Source organism: Papilio xuthus, unplaced genomic scaffold, assembly GCF_000836235.2.
Source record: "Papilio xuthus unplaced genomic scaffold, Pxut_1.1 DF826115.1, whole genome shotgun sequence".
NCBI classification, from domain to species: Eukaryota; Metazoa; Arthropoda; class Insecta; order Lepidoptera; family Papilionidae; genus Papilio; species Papilio xuthus.
Window position 1 is genome coordinate 6,009,456 of NW_013532534.1, and position 20,670 is coordinate 6,030,125.

The 20,670-nt window shown below is 35.0% G+C and overlaps 1 protein-coding gene across 1 annotated transcript; it reads right to left on the reverse strand.

The window, feature by feature from the left end:
- Positions 1-247: 247 nt before the first annotated feature.
- On the reverse strand, positions 248-20,637 carry bmm (brummer). The gene is given in 20 exon segments (XM_013319768.1): positions 248-452; positions 795-905; positions 1,016-1,226; positions 1,474-1,630; positions 1,939-2,087; positions 2,233-2,325; positions 2,426-2,484; positions 2,693-2,877; positions 3,044-3,218; positions 3,371-3,547; positions 3,894-4,081; positions 7,060-7,224; positions 7,979-8,108; positions 10,610-10,739; positions 13,372-13,551; positions 16,901-17,076; positions 17,365-17,625; positions 18,442-18,630; positions 18,878-19,110; positions 20,251-20,637. Coding segments are annotated over 20 exon segments (3,270 nt in total). The 5' UTR covers positions 20,411-20,637; the 3' UTR covers positions 248-311.
- Between the last annotated feature and the right edge of the window lie 33 nt (positions 20,638-20,670).

Genomic DNA, 20,670 nt, shown 5'->3' on the forward strand with positions numbered 1-20,670 from the left:
CTAACACGAAAGGGAGCTCTCCCATAGATTAATTATGTGGTCCTGGCAATGGTTGTCGCCAGCCGATTATCTAGGCTAGGTTTGGGCGTGTGGCTGCTATCATCAATATGGTCTTATTAGACGCATTTTTATATCCATACTTATTTACATTTTTCAATTATGTAAGAGGGGCAGCTTGCCCCCCTGACGACGCCCATGATCCACTTATGTGGACCATGGGGGTAAGGTTGAATTGAAACAAAAAGAGTTGTATAAAAAAGGCATTTTAATCTTGGTAAAAGTGCGGTATAAAAGTGTTTGGCGGATGTGAGTCAATCGCTGTCATCGTCGGAGGAGGCGAGGGCGTCGCGCGGGTTGGGGGCGCTGCGAGCGCGCGGCGAGCACACCAGCGTGTCCGACGAGTCGCTCACCACACTCACCACACTCACCACACTGCTGCCCGCGCTGCGCTCCTGTGTATAATGTTACAGTTCCAGGCCAGTCCGAGTAAACAGACTCTAATGCTATATAGTAGTATGCACTTAAGCGACTTGAACAGCTTTTCAGAGCTTTGCTTGCTGGAAATCGGAGTCTGGCATGAAAATCTCCTAGAAAGTTTTTAAAGGAATCGATAAAATTTCTATTAGATTTGAGCAACTATCGGGCGTAAAGTACACTGACAAATCTCATACAAGATAAAAGTCGTTACAAATACTTTCTCGCCAATTTTCGTGGTCTCCCGAACAGAATTATAGCCCTATTGGACGTTTCATCTCGGAGTCCCGATGACCTGTCCATCGGTCTATTATTTTTACCTTCTTCCCTTTCTTCTGCGCCGCATTATTATCATCGAGCGCTTCCTTGTCATCTGGATAAACGTCCCGCGTGTCTCCCATCTGCCTCTCGAACATGTTCGGACAAACGGCCTGAAAAAACAAGTATATTCCAGTCCAACCTATCTCTATGTTACCACACATCAAAAATATCCATCGTATATTATGTTAAATCTTTCTCTTGTATATTGCAAGAAGCCTACCGCGTCCAGTCCGTCCCTCAGGAAGTGCGCGTCGCCCAGCAAGTGCGCAGACTTAGTCATCTTCTTGGCTCTTTCGCTGTCTGTGAGCTTGGCGTGCGTGCTCTGCGCCTTCTTGGCAAGCACGGGCGCGCGCGTCTCGCTGCGCTCAGACTCCGGCTCCGGCTCCGGCTCTGTCACCTCCGCTATCTGACACGTCTCCCTGACACATTGCCTGACAGAGTGACACAATCGTACATACCGATGTCATAAGGTCGCAAATAAAACGTGCTCCTGAATATGGGACACACCTCATCCAGCAATGATGAAGATGATGATTATGATCACACAGAAGTGTGGCAGTATGTATGAGTGTTCACAAAAAGAAAACCATTGCTACACTTATGAGCGCTGATATATAATTTGCGAAAGTGGTCGTTAATAGAATTATAAAGTAAATTGGAAGTAGGTTATGTACTCACCCATGGCACTGGTTGTTCTTTATAAATGCGTATATATCCTTGAATGCCTGCTGTATGTATGAGAGCGTGCTCTGCTCGATAGGCACGGAGAGCGAGGAGCCCGAGCTGCTCGACAGCTCGCCCGACACAGAACTCGGCGCCAGCGACTGCTCCGACCCTGATACACGGAGTACATTGTTTACCGTCATGGGAGTTCATATAAGGCGTCACCATAAGAGCTTCTGGTTCATGGGTTAAGCACTAGACACTTCGATTGATACATATACATTTATACGACATTTATTCCGCATGTTGAAAATCACTCTTTGGAATATTTTTTTTTACTACTACCCCCCTTCCCTCATGATGATCGTCAGGCGATGCCGTTGTTCTCGATAAATTTCGTCTTTTCGTTACATTCTGCTGGAATAAAACGACTGTGGAACTTATTTCTATTAGGTTGTACTAGAATGTGTCGCTACTTACCCGAGGAGTTGGCGGCGTTGGCCCAGAGGCGCACCTGGTGCTGTTTGAGCTGCTTCATCTGGCTGACCAGCTGCAGGTTCAGCTCCTCCAGTTGCTGCCGGTGCGAGATCTCCTCCTGCAGCTGCTCCTCCAGAACTTCCGTATAGTCTCTATCGTGACACCACGCATCAGTTAAATTCGATCTCTCGATTCACATAGTAATTAACAAATCAAATTCGAAATTTCAAATTTCTTATAATAAAGATCTGTCTACATTATACATTTATTTATGGTTAATGAATCAAATTTACTTACTTTTCTTTTTTCACTGTATTTGTTTTGTTGTTTTTAAAATTATTAGGAATATTTCGCACGTTTGACACGCCTCGGTCCTTCACCATACCATTCCTGTAACGAGGGTATTTGGACATAATTTGGGTAAGAAGCAACTGAACCGTTATAGGTTTTTGGGGTGTAAAATCGATTGTCAAAATAAGTAAATACTCACTTATTTGCTACTGATTTAAATGATCTTCCGTCGCTGGAATTACTGGATAACCACGAGTACTGTGAAGGAAAGCAACACTCTCACCGTTGAAGTACTATAACATTCTTATTTTATAGTGGATATTGGTTAACTGTAAGCTTCTGTATTTGATAGAGGGTTCCAGACCAAGTGGAGGAAAGTGTGCACAGGGGCAGTCTGTCTACGTAGCGCAAAAATAGGAATAGGATATCTTCTGAGGAAGACTCGTGTGATATGTGTTATAGTTACCTGTCCCCCCTCGCCTGCATTGCGCTCGTTGTTGCGCAGCGCAGCGCGCAGTTTGGAGGCGCAGTCGGTGCCCAGCTGCTCATTGTGGCGCACGTCCAGCACCACCAGCGTCGTGTTGGACTGCAGCATGCGCAGCGCCAGCGCACCGCTCTGCTCGCTCAGACCGCAGTTCTGAACGTCCAACGCTGTACAAAACGTTTAGTGATAGCGGAAATACGAAAAAACAAAGCTGACGATATTCAGCGCCTACTTCTTCGGAGAAATTCAATTGTAGGTTTTCAAAAATCTGTCAAAGGTCAATAAGCAAACAAATTCTACGTGAATCGTAGTGAGAAAAAATATGCATAGTACCTTTGATCCACAAATCGTCAGCGAGCACGTCGGCGAGCGTGGCGAAGCCCCGGTCTGTAAGCTGTGTGTTGCCGCACAACGTGAGGCGGCGAAGCCCCGCCATCGCGTCCAGCTGCGGCAGCCGGTACCGCAGCGTCTGCACCCAGTTCTCGCTGTACCGGTGGATCTTCTGATACTGAAACAATCACGTATTACTTATTAATTATAGTATTATTACATATTCACTTGATGCTTCAAATTTGGGTCGTACTGTCATCAAATTTCTATAGTACATCCAGCCAGAATGTCTTCTTTCTTTTTAGCATGACTTATAGATGGTGAACTAACTTTCAACAAATCCGCCAAGTAGCTGGCGCCTTGCGGCGTGATGTCACACCCTGATAGATCCAAAGTGAGGATGTTGGGGAGGCAGCGCACCGCTTTGCAGACGGCCAGGCAGCCCGCGTCGCCGATCAGACACCGCGGCAGATACAGGTGTTGGATGGAATTATTGGATAACACGGCCTGTTAATCAAAGAATATAATATTGAGAACTTCATATTCACTTAAAGAAAACCGCGTTCTAAGAAAAAATATTCTCCCATTAATCCTCAAATATACATTTGTGTATGAGATACGACAAATTAAACTTGAGTTTTATATTTACTTAAACAGTCCCTCCATCTCATACTAAGTCTACATGAAAGGAATCCTTGGCCATTTAACAACAAAGTGAGGTAGCTTTTATGTTTATCCAAAATAATGGTAAATAACGAGATACAGTTAATGCCGCGAACGTAAACGTTAACGTTTGTATGTTTAGTAACTTTATATAATTTTACGGTACCCATTTATGTTTGCATTTCTTTACCTCACAGAATGGATTTAAGTATGGTATCTTGAGCGGCAAGCCCTCGAGATGCAAAGTGGACAATAGCGTGGTGTCAGCCAGCATCTGGTTGATCGCTTCCATGAGGTTGGTCAGCATAAAGTTGGTCAAAATGACCGCACGTTTTGTGACCGTCTTTGCCAGCCGCTCGCAGTCTATATGCTCCAATACTAGATATTGTTAAATTAAATCTCAAATTATAACTTTACCGAAAATACATAAAACAAAAAAAAATTAAAAATAAACGAAACACAATTAAGTAGAATTAGATTTATTTAAATTAAAAATTAAAATTTTGGTTATTTGGTATAATCAGTTCCCGACGTTATTTCAAAAAAACATGGGAAACAGTGTGAACAGCGATATCTAATGCTATCTCTTTTTCGATTGAATTAAGAAGTAAGACTTTTTTTATATATATTTGAACGTGTGAGTGTTGTGTTGAAATCATTGCCAGATTAAAAAAATCCGATAAAATACTTTTAGAATGTAAGGATGCAGGATATCATAATCAATTTACCACAAGGACATATTAATGACTTTACTTAATTTACCTGTTTTAACCTGTTGTCGGCATCGTATTGAAATGGAATGAAGACTCAGATCGCAACTAAGAGCGTTCAGAATGGGCGCCCATTCTGAATATTTGATCCTGTCAACACAGAAGTCTAAAACTTTCCCATTGTTTGTGGGCACAACGTTGTTCAACGGCGTAAGATTCTGAAGTTTGCAGCACTTCAAATAGCATTGATGGAATATCCTACTGCTTTTTGAATCGACACCTTTGCCCACCATCGCGTTAAAAAATAAATAAATTAAGCATCAAAAACACCACCAGTCCGATATTTGTGGATATTTTAGTTAATAATTATGTAATAAATAATGATAATAACAGTATAAATTCTCTAAAAGTAATGTGACAGCTTGATTTGAAATTCGAATTAGTGACACTGACAGTTTTTTCTTTTTTCAGTAGTTATGAAAATAACCAGTGACGTAACGCTATTTTTTATTAAGCCTTTAAAAGCTATTCTACTTTGGCTGGTAAGGTAAAATATCAATGTGAAATTTCCATCTGTTTTAAATCTCTTTTATATTAAGGTTATGTTTTAATACAACTATAGTTATATTAATTGCTAAGATTATATGCAAATGCCTATCAAAATAATTCGATCAGAATAATACAAGAACGATGAAATAAAACACATTTACAAAATTTTCATAAGTTATTTATTAAAAATATTTGACTGTTTAAAATAGATATCTGTAGTGTGGCAACATTACGACAGTGTTATACAAAAATAACGTTTTTGCATACTTTGGTACTGCTAGTAAATAAATATTAAAGACGCAGTGCTGCCATTACACTGTTAAAATATATAGTCGTAAATACAAAAACCTCTAAGAGACCGCAAACAAACAATACTATATAACCTTGTTATAAAACCCATTAAAACTATAAATAACATTTTATTGCAAAATAATTGATATATTTTGGTAACAAGCAACATTGGTATTTGTTTTACAAAACTGTAACAGTTCTTTATGTATTTTTAATCCCTTCAAGGGAATTTGTAAAGGTACGTTTCCACTGACAGCAGAATTAATTATTTTTAGTGGATTATTGTTTATAACCTCAGGAATTTCAACCTCACTGGATCACTTTTATCAAAAAATACTAATTTATGGCAAAATATTTATACAAAGTTTTGTATTTTACATGTATTTGTACAAAAACGTAGTATTAGTTTAAATAATAAAAAACCTTTGGTTCTCATTGCATTAATTCTGATTAATTGCGATACTTTATGCTTTAGTGAAAACGCACCTTAACATTAGGTTTAAAAAATGTTTGTTATATTTATAAACGTACATGGCAATGTTATACATTTTAGGAGGTACAGTTTAATAAATTCTTAATCTAAATTGCATTAAAACTAAAATTACATATAAGTTACTGTTGTTAGTACAGTTGCAAATACAAATAAGTAAAAGAAAAAAAAATTATAACATTATAACGAATATTTAAAAACAGGAATTTGTAATTCAGCTACAGCGTGGCCAATTAAATAAGTTACATTTGACATCTATCAATTTAAGCTTCATAGTGACGTGACTTAAAAACATCGATTAAAATGAATTAATAGATACGGACTTCAAACATATGTGAATCGAATTCAGTTGTTATGATAAATCGATATTTTTATTTCTATTTTCATAACACCATTAAGTATTTAAAAAGAAAAAAATTATGCCCGCTGTTACAAGGTTACTTTGTTGAATTTTGATGAAGTGTCAAATGTGTCCTATTAAATCGGCCCTGCTATAGTAACAGTAATAAATATTTTATTTTTATTTGTTAACATTATGTGTAAACTGAGAGAAAAAATATTAAAACAATACATAAAAATACTGCGATTTTTTTTACATACATAAAAATACATCTTTATTTTCTTACATTAGATGTGTATGGAATGGAAGTATGTCAGTACTACTTTAATTTTTATTTAAAAAAAGTATTAAACTTTTAGATTGCATTTTTTAATTTTCAATTTAAAAACTTTGGTCAAGAGATTTTTTCATGTCATCTCTTTATTTTTTGTTGTAAAAAATTTTTACAAAATATGTAAATAATTTACTAAAAACAGCCTCAGTTCTTTTCGTCACCTCATACGGTTATAACATGAATAGTCGAATAACAAAGTCTAGACATTTATCAGGCCTTAAAATTACAAAGAAATACAAAAAAGCAGGCACAAGTTCGTCAACGATCACATTAAATACTTTGTTACGATTGAAAATGTTACTTTATATTAAATTTCTGAGTAAAGTCTTTTATTGGCAAGAAAAATATATTTGAAAATACAGCAGTGCCCTAATTTATTATAGTACGCGCCCAATTATTCATATTTTCTGAGTACTGTCATAATGTTTATTTGCCGTTGAAACACAGAGGCGAAAAAAATATAACTCGTAGAGTATAATAATAAGATCCCCCCAAACCATTACCTCTTCCTATGAACAAAACACTCTCTTGCAAAAACCAGAAAGAGTACAACTCTTATATAAAATTACAAGAGTAAGTAACCTTTTAGAGAAAAGGTAATTTATTTTAAACAATCATGCTGCCTCTCAATCACCGATAAACATCAATTATCTTCAAATGCTGTGAAGTTCTCGATCCTTCTATCGGACTCCGGCTGATCACCATCGGAGCTGGAATAAGATCTCTGACCTGTCCACTCGCTCTCAGGGTCCGAGAAGATGTTGCGATCCAGCAGATCATCGTCTAAGTTATCCAGATCGAGTTCGTCTGAAATTGTTAATATTGGTATTGACTAACTTACAGTTGTAATTGAATCTTACAAATATTATAAATGCGATTGTTGCGTGTGAATGTGTGCGAGAAAGGTTGCGTGGATTTTGTTGAAATCTGATATCGATGTAGAACATAGTCTGGAATCACACTTAGGCTACTAATTCAGTTTTTTTTTTAATTTATCGAGGACAGAGTCGCGGGCGACAGCTAATTTTTATATAAAAATCTATGTCATTGTTTCATTCTATTAATTTCATTGACAACAACAATTTTGTGCAATATGTTACGTCTTATTAAAGTGGGAAAGTTAACACAGATAAAATTGCATACCCTTATATACACAGATAAGATTATTATTTATATCAATCCGCTCTCTGATAATATGTTAACGTGTTAAATATTCAATTATATAGATATATTTTAAATTTAATCTTGCTTGTAATAAATCAAATTGTAAACGTAAGGTCATTCAAACATACAATATATGTTGTTTGAATGACAAAAGAAAAAATAGAAAGATAGTAGGGATACGTTTTGAAAAGTAGAATAAGAAAGTTAGACAGAGACAGTTGAATAGAAGATAAAGGATGTACGAAAGAGAGATCAAGAAGCTTAGTCTTCAAGCCTAGAGTTAAGCATCTACAAACCGCCACTTAATATCAGGCGGTATTTATTTTCTTTTTTAAATTTAAATGTGGAATTTAAATCCTAGTGCTGGTTTCATTGTAAAAATAAAAAATGTTTTCACCATCATTGGCGATGAGGTCCGAGGACCAGTCGTTGTCAAACTCGAGCTGCTTGTTGAGGTCGCGCTCAGTGGGCGACTGCACCGCCTCCGTGTCCGCGTCTGTCACGTCGTAGATCTCTGTCATCTTCATCTACAACAATATTGTATTTCCAATGTCAGAACACATGTTCAACAACATATTTACATACCTATCAGTGTTGTAAGATCCATTGTAAGGATACAAGAAAGAAATACCGTAAATTCTCAGTATTAAAGAGCTTTGTTGTTTTCAATAGTACAAGTAATCTTTAGCTCGTACAAATGTCCTCTACGAATACAAAAAAACAAGTGACTCAAGTGTGATTAATAACGGAATACGAATATTAAACGCGTGATTGAAATGTTAACTTTGTACCATTGTAAACAACACGCTGTATATGTTATAATTAGGTACCAATTGTATGCACACTGAACATTTCAAAACATAAATACGTGATGTGATTACTTTTGTAAATTACACAAAAATACAAATTAAGTGTTGCAACATCAAACATGTTTTGTTTGTAAATTATTAAATTAAACAATAACTTTAATTTTAAAATTAATGTTATTGGTTTGTTTTATATCCAACATAAACGATTAGATCTGACTAAAACTATTAAATAATTGTGCATAGATAATAAAACTATTAGTTATTCAGGGGAAGAATATGAATCGAATGACATCTCACTGAGTCAGTTGTTTTGTGACTGGTGGTCACAATGGAAATTACATGCAAACTTACATACATAAAAACTTACATACGCGCGATAACTTTACCCTTCCGAGTTCAGACAGTCGGGTAATGAGTCAGTCGAGTAAATATAGACATAAGGGATAATAAAGATGCTATGTACAACATATAACAACAACAAATAACAGTGGTAGAGCCCGCTTTAACATCTTCGCACGAATCGGCCCGGCTCGCCCGGTGAAATACCACGACCACACAGAAGACAGGCGTCAAGTGGAAGCAATTCCGCGTTTCCTCTGACGAGTGTGCGTCCCGGAGGCCTAATTTAGTCCTCTTTCCCTTCCCACTCTTTTTCTTATAAGGAAAGGATGGGAAGTGGAAGTGGACTTTCCGGATGAGAGGATGCATGGAAAGGGAAAATATTTTCTCTCTGTGCATCCTTTCCTCCGTCGATTAAAGGTAGGCAACGCATATGCAATTGCGTATGTCTATGGGCAACGGTCACTCCGCTATTTCAGCGATTTCAGGTGGCCGCTCGCTCGTTTGCCACCTTATGATATAAAAATCAATATTATTTGTTTAAAATGGAAGTGTAAAACAATATAATCATTTCTATCTGAAATTTGTCTAAACAAAGCAACAAAGGAGTTAATTAATTAGGGTTGTCAAATGACATGTAATGTATGCGAGCAAAAAAAATATTTATCAACATTAATCGTGATATTAAATCAAACTATTTATTATTGCTAAAAAAATATAATATCAATAACATATTTGCCACTTAAAAAGTTACGTGTTATTCATGTATTTCTACTCTTCAAATAAATGTATGATAACATATTGTTAGGGGAACATTAATCTTGAAAAAAAAAACAAAAAAAATAAATGTTTTAATACTGACATTATAACAGTAAAATGCCATCGTTTTGTTAGAGTGCCAGCCCTAATATTATCTTAATAGATTGGCGGCACGTCAGATAGTAGATGTGTGTCGCGCAGCTGCAGTGGCTGTTAAGACGCAGTACTTCCTGTACTTCGATTAACCTTCGTATTGATAATGACCTAGTGATTGGTCAAAACAATACTCTTTGTAGTCATCATTTATTTAATGTAAATTAACGTAACTGAAAAGTTCACTAATGTTTGAATCAAAAAACCGCTACACTTGTCATAGTAAGACGTAGTATTTTGTGTCTTTTTGAATTTCACCATTTTGGCGCTGACAGTAGTGATTTATAGCGGTGGTCAGGATTTGCACTATTAAACATCAACAGCCTCGTTTAAGTCTGAAAGAAGTTAAAACTGTCATCAAATCACCTAGCCAATCATAGTGAGCAATTGCTAGTAACAAAATCGATCACTGAAATCCGCCAAAAACATCCGCGAGAACAAAGTTGAGGATTAAAAGGGAAGTTGTATCCGCCGAATGTATCCAGTCCCACGCATATGACGGAAATAAAAAAAAACAAATAACAATGTCAATAGATTGTGATAACCCGCGCTCGGGTGCGAATATCGGACGATGCCGCGTCACGGCCGTCATTGGGTACAGATAACGTTTGACGTATCAGTGTTGCCATACTATAACATTTGCTAATATCCCGGGTAACACGATATGTAATAGAAGTCATACATCAACAAGGCTGATGGTTGTGGACGTTTCATAAATAGTTAAACATTATGGTAAACAACTCATAAAGTCAGTATCTTTATTAATTTCAGCAAAGTTTTATCTTTCTGATAAAAAAATCTGTGTGCTTTTTAATCAGTTTTTTTTTATATAAGCGAACGGGGCAAACGAGCAGCGGGAATACCGAGGTGTTACGTTTATTATGCCACGTTAATATTTTACAATAACCTGGTCTCTTAGAAACTATTGTAAACTTTTTGTCATTGTTGTTATTGCACCATTTTCTTACCTTGTTATCGCTGTCCAGATAGTAGTAAGCCAACAATGCGTCATTGTGCGCTGTCACGTTGAGGATATGCTCAAAAGTGTCAGAATCTGACACCACGTCCCCGTAAGTTACCCGGACTTCACTAGCACGTCTGTCAACAAAATACAACTTTTTTAATAAAAGTTGTTTTTAATAGCTGCTGATCTTAGCAAATTATGGTCAGTCACCATGGGTAGGCATAAGCAAAATTTAAAGTATTATTATTGTGTTTCATATTAGCATTACATAATGTTGAAAAAAGATAAGATGATTTGAACACATCCTGCCATTCTTTATGGTTTTAGCAAATGAATTCGACACAGTAATTCAGAATGTATCCTTAAAATCTGTCGCAAGCTTTCTAATTTTAAATTATTGATAAATAGTCTAGTGTTAACACAATTTAATTATTAACTTTAACGAAAATTATAAACATTTTTCCATAAATAAGAGTGTCACAGAAAGGTTCATTATTGGTTACCGCAAGGATCCCACCTGGGTCCCATACTATTAAGCCATTCTTGATTACTGCGAATTAACATCGAATGACTATACTCTTATCATAACATGGTATATCTTACTTAATTATGTAGTTATCTTATAAGTTCAATCAACTACGCTATCTGAATATAATGAAATGATTAGTCAAGGTCGTCACCGGACCCAAAAGTTATGTAGATTATGTACAAAAACTTTGTTGATTAAATAGTCATATACGTATATAATCCACTTAAGACACTACACATTAATGTTGTCTTTTTTATATAAAGATAAATAACGTATGCTCTTTTTATTTATCACGATGACGTAAACAATGCAATTAATTATGATAGCACTTACAGAATACATACTTTTTATATCATTTATTTTATCATCATCTTGACAAATTTCACATATTTAAAGAGAAGTTCTGTATATGTTTTAAATTAAGACAAAAATATGCTATCTTCCTTGTTAATATTGGTAATTAGCATATATCATCAAAGTTCGACTTTGTAATCCTTTTGATAAAAGTCAGTTTGATTTGAATACACAAGCCGGCAATGTTTACTGTTGAATACATATCGATAGGACCCCTAACAAAGAGCAAAGCTGTGACGTCACACAGAGATAGCACCAATTACTACATGTGACACATGACCTCGCCCCGTAATGAATGTTACTTTATCTCTGTAAATTCACAAACTATGCTATGCAGAGAAAACTTGATGTATGGATATGATTTTAATTTATTAGATATGACTGCCTTTGATTGTGTACAGAGAATCATTTCTAAACCCCAGGATCGGCTTATAATACGGAATTACAAATGGCGCGATACTATCACGCTTTACCAATTATACTTGTGAAGTTAGATAGGATAGTATAAGTCTAGGAAGAGATTGATGGATTGCATGAAATGGAACATGATTAAGGAATTGACTGAAATGATGAAAGATATATCGATTTGGAAGATTAAAACCTGGTGTGCTGACCCCAGTAATAGGGACAGATAGATGAAATCTGTGGTAAAATGCTCGTTGGTTAGGATTATCTTTATTATGCCATCAACAATATTGAATTAAGTTTTATAATACTGTTATGAAATACATGTGTGTATTTGAACTTATATATCAATTTCTAAACATTATTCAACACAATTTCGTTCTAATTTGACGCTAATAAGATAATATTAAAACTTTCTAAATCCCTTCAAGGCTAAATATTAAATAATCTCATCGATAATAATAACCCACTGACACGAATTATCAGTTCTGCAAAAACAATAATTGTCAACGCAAAAATGATATGCGTTAGTTCATACGCAGTTCAAATTCTACGTAATGTGGAATTGTAAATATCAAACAGTGTTTCAATCTATTTCTCGACAAACAAGTGATTCCAGATAAACACATAAACATCCGCGATATGTAGAAATGTTACAGGTTTACTCAAACCTTATCATTAGAGAGATGAATATAATTAAAAGAAGTGTAAAGTTGAAAAAGTATGATATAAAAAAAGAACGCAATTACGAATTACTAAGACTTCATGAATACCAATGTAGAACTCTAATGCACACACCTAAAAAAGTAGTAATACACAGAAAAAAAAGAAAGAGTCGAGGAGAAAGATCGCACCGTAACAAAGTAGAATTACACGGAGTAGAAAAAGAAAGAGTCAAAGAGAGATCACAGTCCTCAGGAACGAGATTGACGAAAGAGGGAACTAAGATAGGATCTTTTTAGATGTGAATCCATAACTTTGTTTTGTTTTACGTGCGTGAACATTTGTTCTTTCTACCTTTGTTACTTGTGTATGAAGCACTTCGTTTCTAGTTGCATTTAAACAAAGAAGTTATAAACGTACAAAGTTCATTCTAACAATGTAAGAAATAAAACCTGCCTAACTAGATAGTAGATAAGTGTGACTTTGTAGATACGCGTTATTACCAGGCACTTATTATTTTCATTATTATTTTTTAATAATAATAGTTTTCATATCCTAATATAATATTGTAATATTATATTAAGAAGAAATATTAAATAACCATATAAAATGAATTATTACAACTGTGCGCTTTGCTTAAAATACGTATTGCCATTCCTATCATTCACTTAGAAAAAGAAAGAGATAAAAATACGGAATTTTACGGTAGGAAAGTGTACCAGTTTAAGTTGTAAAATTAATTACATAGTTCATTAATTAGGTAGACTTCTAGAGCTCCTCTAAGCGAAAGTGTAACATTCAAAATATCGACTTACCTTCTGTCTAGTCTGTAGTCTTCTGTGTCCTTCTTAGCTTCTAGAGCGAGCTTGTAATATATCCTGGCGGCAGCATCTGAGCGGTCATGGGCGGAGTAGACGAATGCGTGCAGCTGACGTAGCAAGCTCCAGCTTAAACGCCACAACGATTTGCTCATCTTCGGCGTACTAGTTACGAATCTGTCACAACAAAGGAGTTCTTATAGAAATAAATCAACACAACAAAGATCTAAAGTGAAGAAATAAAAGTATACCCCGTTTTATTGAACAGTCGAGGAATAGCGTGAGCCATTGCGATGTTATTTAACATCAAAATTCCCATTAAATAATCTTCTTATTCTTATAACAAGTTGTACCAAAATTAATAATATTTTTTCTAATTAAATCCTAATCTTATTTAATAATCTAATTAATTATGTTGTCCACTATGATATCGAAGCAAGGTCAAAGTGTCGCATTGAATAACACACGTCACCAAGATAGTGTGGTAACGCGGAACGGTGATCACTTGTAGTCTTTGATAACGTGTATGCCCTTTAACGGTCTTTACAGCAACAATTTTTAATCATTATAAAGAATTTAAATTCGGCCAACATTTTAGTAACTAGCCACAGAAGAGTTTGGCAACCAATATGTTGTATATAATTATGGTATACAGACCATAAAGCAGCAAGGAACCTATCATAATTCTTTGGCATGACAATTAACATATATTCTTAGACTATGATTAATAGAGTACCATATTCTGGTGATAACAATTCAGAGGACAGAGGACTGAGTCTTTTATGTATTACGCATATTTTGATAAATTAGAAAAACAAATAACTGAAATCGAACGTACGTAATATAAAACGGGAAGTGTTCGCAATTTGAAAAAGGATATGATATCGGGCGTCGGTTATATTTCGATAACATTCGAAGGTCGAACGGAAAACGTCGGTGGGTAAAGAATGAAGTTTCTAGAAGCCTTACGTAAAACTGTCATATATAATGTTTCATTTTTGATAATTTCATCAACTTGTTATTTGTCCAAAACATTCTTTATCATTTATAACAATTATCATAGTTTAAGATTTCTATAGAAAACACTGATGATTGCAATAGTTAGAAGATGCATTACATAATCTCAGTTTACGTCAAATAGTTTACAGTGTAATGTTTTTTTACTTTATTTTACAAGGATTAGCAATTTCATTCAAACTATATTGCAATTAGGAATAATTGCTTCATTAAATTTTATATAATAATTTATAATTAGTAATGCATTCCCATGCAAATACATGCATAAATTGGTGTAATAAAAATTGCTCATGGTTCTGAAAAAACAAAATAAAAACGACACTATACAAACAACAATGCAATCCCTCTAATACAAACATTATTATAAACTACCAGAAACCACCACCAACGGTAAGAAAACATTCAAACAACACTGGCAACACAGACATTATATATCTAAATGTCAAACGTCAAAATCCTAACCTAAAAATAAAAAAATATACCAATTGGCGATTTTTAAATGGCAGAACAAGCCTCGAGGCAACGTATACCATCACCGGTTGACCCAATTAAAAAAAAGCAATCACTGACCTAGTCATAACGTTGTTGTGTCGCAGACAGCGTCGCCTACGCACGCGGACATTGCCCATTACCGCGTACTGCAGAGCGTGCGTCTCTACTTTATCACCGATATAACTAAAAAAGCGATCACATTTTTCATATTTATGTACACAGGGCGAAGAAAAGCCGTGAGGGAGTCAAAACCGTTTTAACCCAAGGTTGTATAGTGAGAGACGCCGGAGCGTAAGGGCTCCAGACTGATTTTTTCACCTGAGCTTACTATGATTAAGACGGCCTTGGAAAGAGCGATTAATTTCTGAAACCCATGATGGAAACCCACAAGGCGCCTGACACCAAAGCGCCTATAGCCTAATCATTCATATACACGTATTGATATAAGTTAATCGTGTACGAATAAAATTAATCTATATCTCTAGGTTGGCAACAAAAATGCGTGGTCACAAATAAATAAAATCCATCACAAAGCTGTACTTATATTAATTTGGTTCAAAAAAATGTTATCTATATAGGAATTAACAACAAACAACACAATTTTCTAGACTTGTTTTAGATAGGATTACACAAACATGTAGAGAATATCAGTAAAATATCTAAATAGGAAAATATATCAAAATAACTAAGCTATAGAGATTACCATGATAAGTCAATGTTAAAATGACAGCAATTGTACGAGACAAAATCATTTTAAAGCATTTTTAAAACACTACTAGACACGAAATTTCAATCTATCCCTTAATATTTATCGCTTAGAACAAAATTGTTAGATGTAAAAATGTGTCGTATAAATAGGACACACGATAACCTGAATTGAAATTAAACAGTAGCCAGTAAACCCATGACACAGTTGCATACAGAAACAGATCTAATTTGCCGCAAAAAAATCATTACACAAAAATAAAGAGAACGATTCCGATATGCCGTTGACGTCAAACTTATCTGCCTTCGAAAATGTTATAAAAGTTACAAAAACGATAAGAGACGAGGTCATATAACTCTGTTGAAATATCGTTAAAAAACAATACCCAACGTTCGGTCAAATGTAAACATGCAACGCGCAAAAGCGATTGCTTTATCCGTCGATCGATTCATGAAAACATCCTGACTATTTCCTGTATCACAATGTTACAACTATATCGTAAGCTATAAGATTCTAATAGTATATGAGAATGTTCATACAGTGTTCTAAAGTTTTTGTTAATATATTATCTGGCTCGAAGGACCATTCTAATCAATTTCACATTTGAAGCGCAGTAAATACGATCACATCCAATAATTCTACAGAGTATAAAACAGCATCTAACAAACCTAACAACGGAATGTAGAGTATAGCACCGACAAGTAGAGATGGCTTTTGACGGTTATTTGGAAGGAAATATTTGGACAAATCGAGTAATTGTGAGATAGCATTTAAGAGTCTACAAAGTCGTAAAACTCTTTCGCATCTCGAATTAAAAATAATGATAAACATAAATCATCAGAAATTGATCAAGCTTATGTTATTTATCACAATTAATTTTATAACCAATACCTACATAACTTGATTTCTCTATCAAGTGAAAGATAAATTGTACACATAACATGACGTTACACAACCAATGATATATTGTATCAATGTTTATTTCCTATTTATTGGAGGAGCTAATACAAAGTAATTTAATAAACGATAAAAGCAATATTTGTTTTAATTATCCAAACCATTTAGGGGATTAAAATAAATTATACACAGTCTGTACTTAATAATAAAAAGTACTTATTCAAGTAGAAAAACATTTACACATCTTTCTGTTACAATGTACAGTCAGTTTCATAAATATTGATACAGTTACAAAGTTTACAAAACTTGTACACGCCTTTTTCAAAAATATGTACGTATCCGACCTTATACTTAATTTATGCAGCTGACTGTACCATGACTAGTATCTAGTATCTAGGGTTAAATAGCACTGACTTGGTGAAGGTGGCATAGAGGATGTCGACGGGCACCCTGTAGGGCAGCGTGATGAGGGAGATGCAGCGCATGCCGCGCCGGCGCAGCAGCCAGCTCGCCAGCCCGCTGTTGGCGGACTCGATCGCGTTCTGGAAGATCGTCATCACCGTGTCCGGCAGGTCGTCCACTAAAGCGTCCTGACAATTTTAAATTCACTTTTTAACTGTATTAAATTGCTTACGCATAGCTTATGCGTCGGCGCAAAGTCGGTTACGGTTTAATATTGGTACTTTTGCGTAGTGTGTTCTCACTCATATGTTCCATTTTTTTATGTACAATTATTATTTAATTCAAAGATGCTGTGAATAGGGCCGACCACGATTCATTTCGGGCATGAGTCGTTCCTTTCGTTTTTTCACGTCCACGTCTAAATTTTCTTCGATGCCTTTAAGAATAGAATAGAAAAGATAACACAACTAACTAACCTGTCTATGCGTTTTGCACTCTTCACACTCGGGGTCGTATTCGTGGCTATCGTCGAGTACGTCTTGCAACTGGAATGTGGTCTGTACAGCGAGACAGCGGGTGCAAGAGATCAAGTTGTTCCTATGCAGGAAACGAAGCGCGTCGTCGAAGCCTTGCTTGCACATATTGCTTAACACCTCCGGCTTGGGCGGGAATAGGATGCGCGCGAATCGGTTAATGTTCTGTTTCGATAGCTCGATACTCGTATTTGCTAAGTTCACCTAAAAGTACGCCTTTATTAGCCGCGTGTTGGACACAAATTTTACAGCTTTTAGATGTGTGATTCGACTTCATTCTTTTTTAATTCATAACCAGGAACATGTTCTATTTTGAAGTGGGGTCATCAAATATTCATGATAGACAAAAAAGTAAAACATATTATTTATGTTAAATATTATAAACGGTAGTATTGACTGTCCCTCTTTTCTCTCTAAAATATTGTTTAATGTACCAAAGAAATCAGCACGCCATCACACTCCTATTCATCTTCCTATGGCATTTTCTAACTATCGACAAAATTCATTTATGTTACGAGCTGGCTTCTTTGTTAACAATCACTCTAAAAGTTCCACCTTAGATATATTTAATTCTACAAGTAATTCTATAAAGCAGGCTTTTTATCGGAAATTTTTCGTCAAGAACAAACATAATTAAACTAATCAAGCTTTTCTTTTTGTAATCTTGTAATTCTTTTTTGTGCTTTTTGACTCTTGTTAATGTATAATATCTGTTCGCGCTAAAACATTTGTGTAAAATGCCACTATCGGCGAGGACCTATAATTGGCTATATGTTTACTAACTATTGTTGTACTTAATTTGTAAAAATGGCTGTTGGTCTTCCAATAAATAAATAAATAAATAAATAAACATTGCAAATAATTACGTTGTGTAAAAAAGTAATAGCCTAATTACGAAATAGCGAAACTGACACGAGCGAAAAAAAGTTACAATTAAAGAAACGGGACAAAAGCGACAATACAGTAGTGTATAAAATCAGTTTCTGGTGCTTATAATATAAATATTAACTGCATACTGACGTGAAATAGCTGGGAGCTGAGATCGCGTGGACAGATGTCGCTCTCTCCGCAGAAAGGACTGACAGTTACGGTGTTCTCATCAAGTACAGGCAAGTTATCGCTGAAGCCGCCGTCCATGTAGCGCACGCCGTGGAACCGCGGCGGCAGCATCCCGCTGAACACTGGCACGAAACACGATGCCAGCAACGCCTATCAGAACATTTTTTCTATCTTTGTATGTTCTGTTTTAATATTGCCAGCTATTTGTCATTTGAAAATGTCGTAAATATTCATAATTAAGTATGATGAAGATACCTTTGTCAAGTTGTGTTTCCACATTCAATACACATTTAAATAAAATATTGTCATCATTAACTTTCTCTTTGAAAAAGTAGAGAACATGTTTCAACACAAGTATCACGGCAGTTAAATTTCAAGGCTATGATTATGTACTTACTTGTAAGAGGTCTTCCCTTGTGGGGAACTCTGACACAATGACATTCTTGCCATCATAAACTCTGGTGAGTGAGATATGTAGCCTGCCACTAACTAACTTGTGTACATCAGGAGGCAAATGCCTCTGCATGCTCGCCAGGAGCACATTCTGAATGTTGAAGGAGGGACTAAATGGTCCAAGAGACCCAGCCCTCGCTTCTCCGACTATCCTCAGCACATCACTAGTAATTTCACCTGTCGAAATTATAAAAAAATGAATCATTAAGATCTCTAGATGTGGAACTCAAATTATTTACCTTTATTAAGAATATAAAGGAAAATGTATTATAATTTGATAATTATTATTTGAAACATCAAAGTGTCCCAGAACATTGCATGACTCTCTACATAGACTCTCTCTATTTTTTTATAAACATTTCCAACACAGTTGGACACCCCTATGGAGTCCATGGTACGTAACTCGGACTAGTTTCAATAAATTATCCAGTTTTCAAATTAGCTTATGGGTTATCATATGAAATTAGATAACTATATGATTTGTAGATTTTGTGCAAAATACATATTTTACGAAAACACTTGAGATATGAAATATATTTGACACCTAGAGGCAATGTCCTCTCCTCTATAAACAATCTATATTTACTATTATTATCAGGTTGAGACAGTTCTTATCATAATGCCGGTAAATGTTATAAGTTGCCAACCAAAAAAATCACACTTTATAACTAATATTATAGTATTTTATTTTGGGTAAAATTATTTCAGTTTTTTTTTAAGTCATGTATGTTAAAACAATTTACATAATTAAAATTTTTTTGTAAATAATATCCTTATTTTACTTAATGTAACAGAGTATAAGTGAATAACAAAATGTACATCATGAACAATACGATAAACATAACTACTATGTATGATTGATTCAAAAATAAATGAGTAGTAACGAAGTATGTATAAGTATTTTACTTTTGAATATTTTGTTGGGAACATTAGCAATTAGTTCACTAAAACTTAAAAATAATTTATACCATATACTATGTGCCAGTCTTGGTGGTTTTGTCAGTACAATTTTCGCAACAAACCTGCCTTATTTTTAGATTTTAATATTCAACAATAGTAACTAAAAATGTCAATGTCTGTTTTTAAATTTAAGGTACCTATATCAATATTAGTAACAAATTACATTTAAAAATATCAGTGGATTTTTAGAATAAAGGACTATTAGACTACGACATAAATTGTGGAATTAATGTCTATACTGTTTACAGTTCATAGTGTCGTCGTAGTCTAATCATATTTATTTTTCTTAAAAATATATTTTTGCCATAGAAGAATTGGTTATAAGTAAGCAGAAAATGTTTTCTTGTTTATACTTACCTATAGGAATATCACAAAGAAGTGCACAGGCCGATATAGCACCAAATGAAGCACCGGATATCTTTCCTAATAATAAATGTGGAGCATATTTCTTAAAACACACAGCAACACCAACATGGTAAATACCAAGAAAACCACAACCCGCAAACGACAAGTTCATTATTCACGCATACAAAATGTATCACCGAATACTATCAATGCACAAAACGAAATAGGTCGCTAATCAAATAATTTATCGACAAGCAATCAAGATATTATTAATCACAAGAATATCGCTATAATCTTCTGATTGCAATACCCAATAAATAATACCAACACGACTGTCACCGATAAAGCTTAAATATAAATAAACAATGTATAAATTTGTTGGGAATTGAGAAATATTTACACGAAATTAAACATCAGAGAAAAACGTCACTA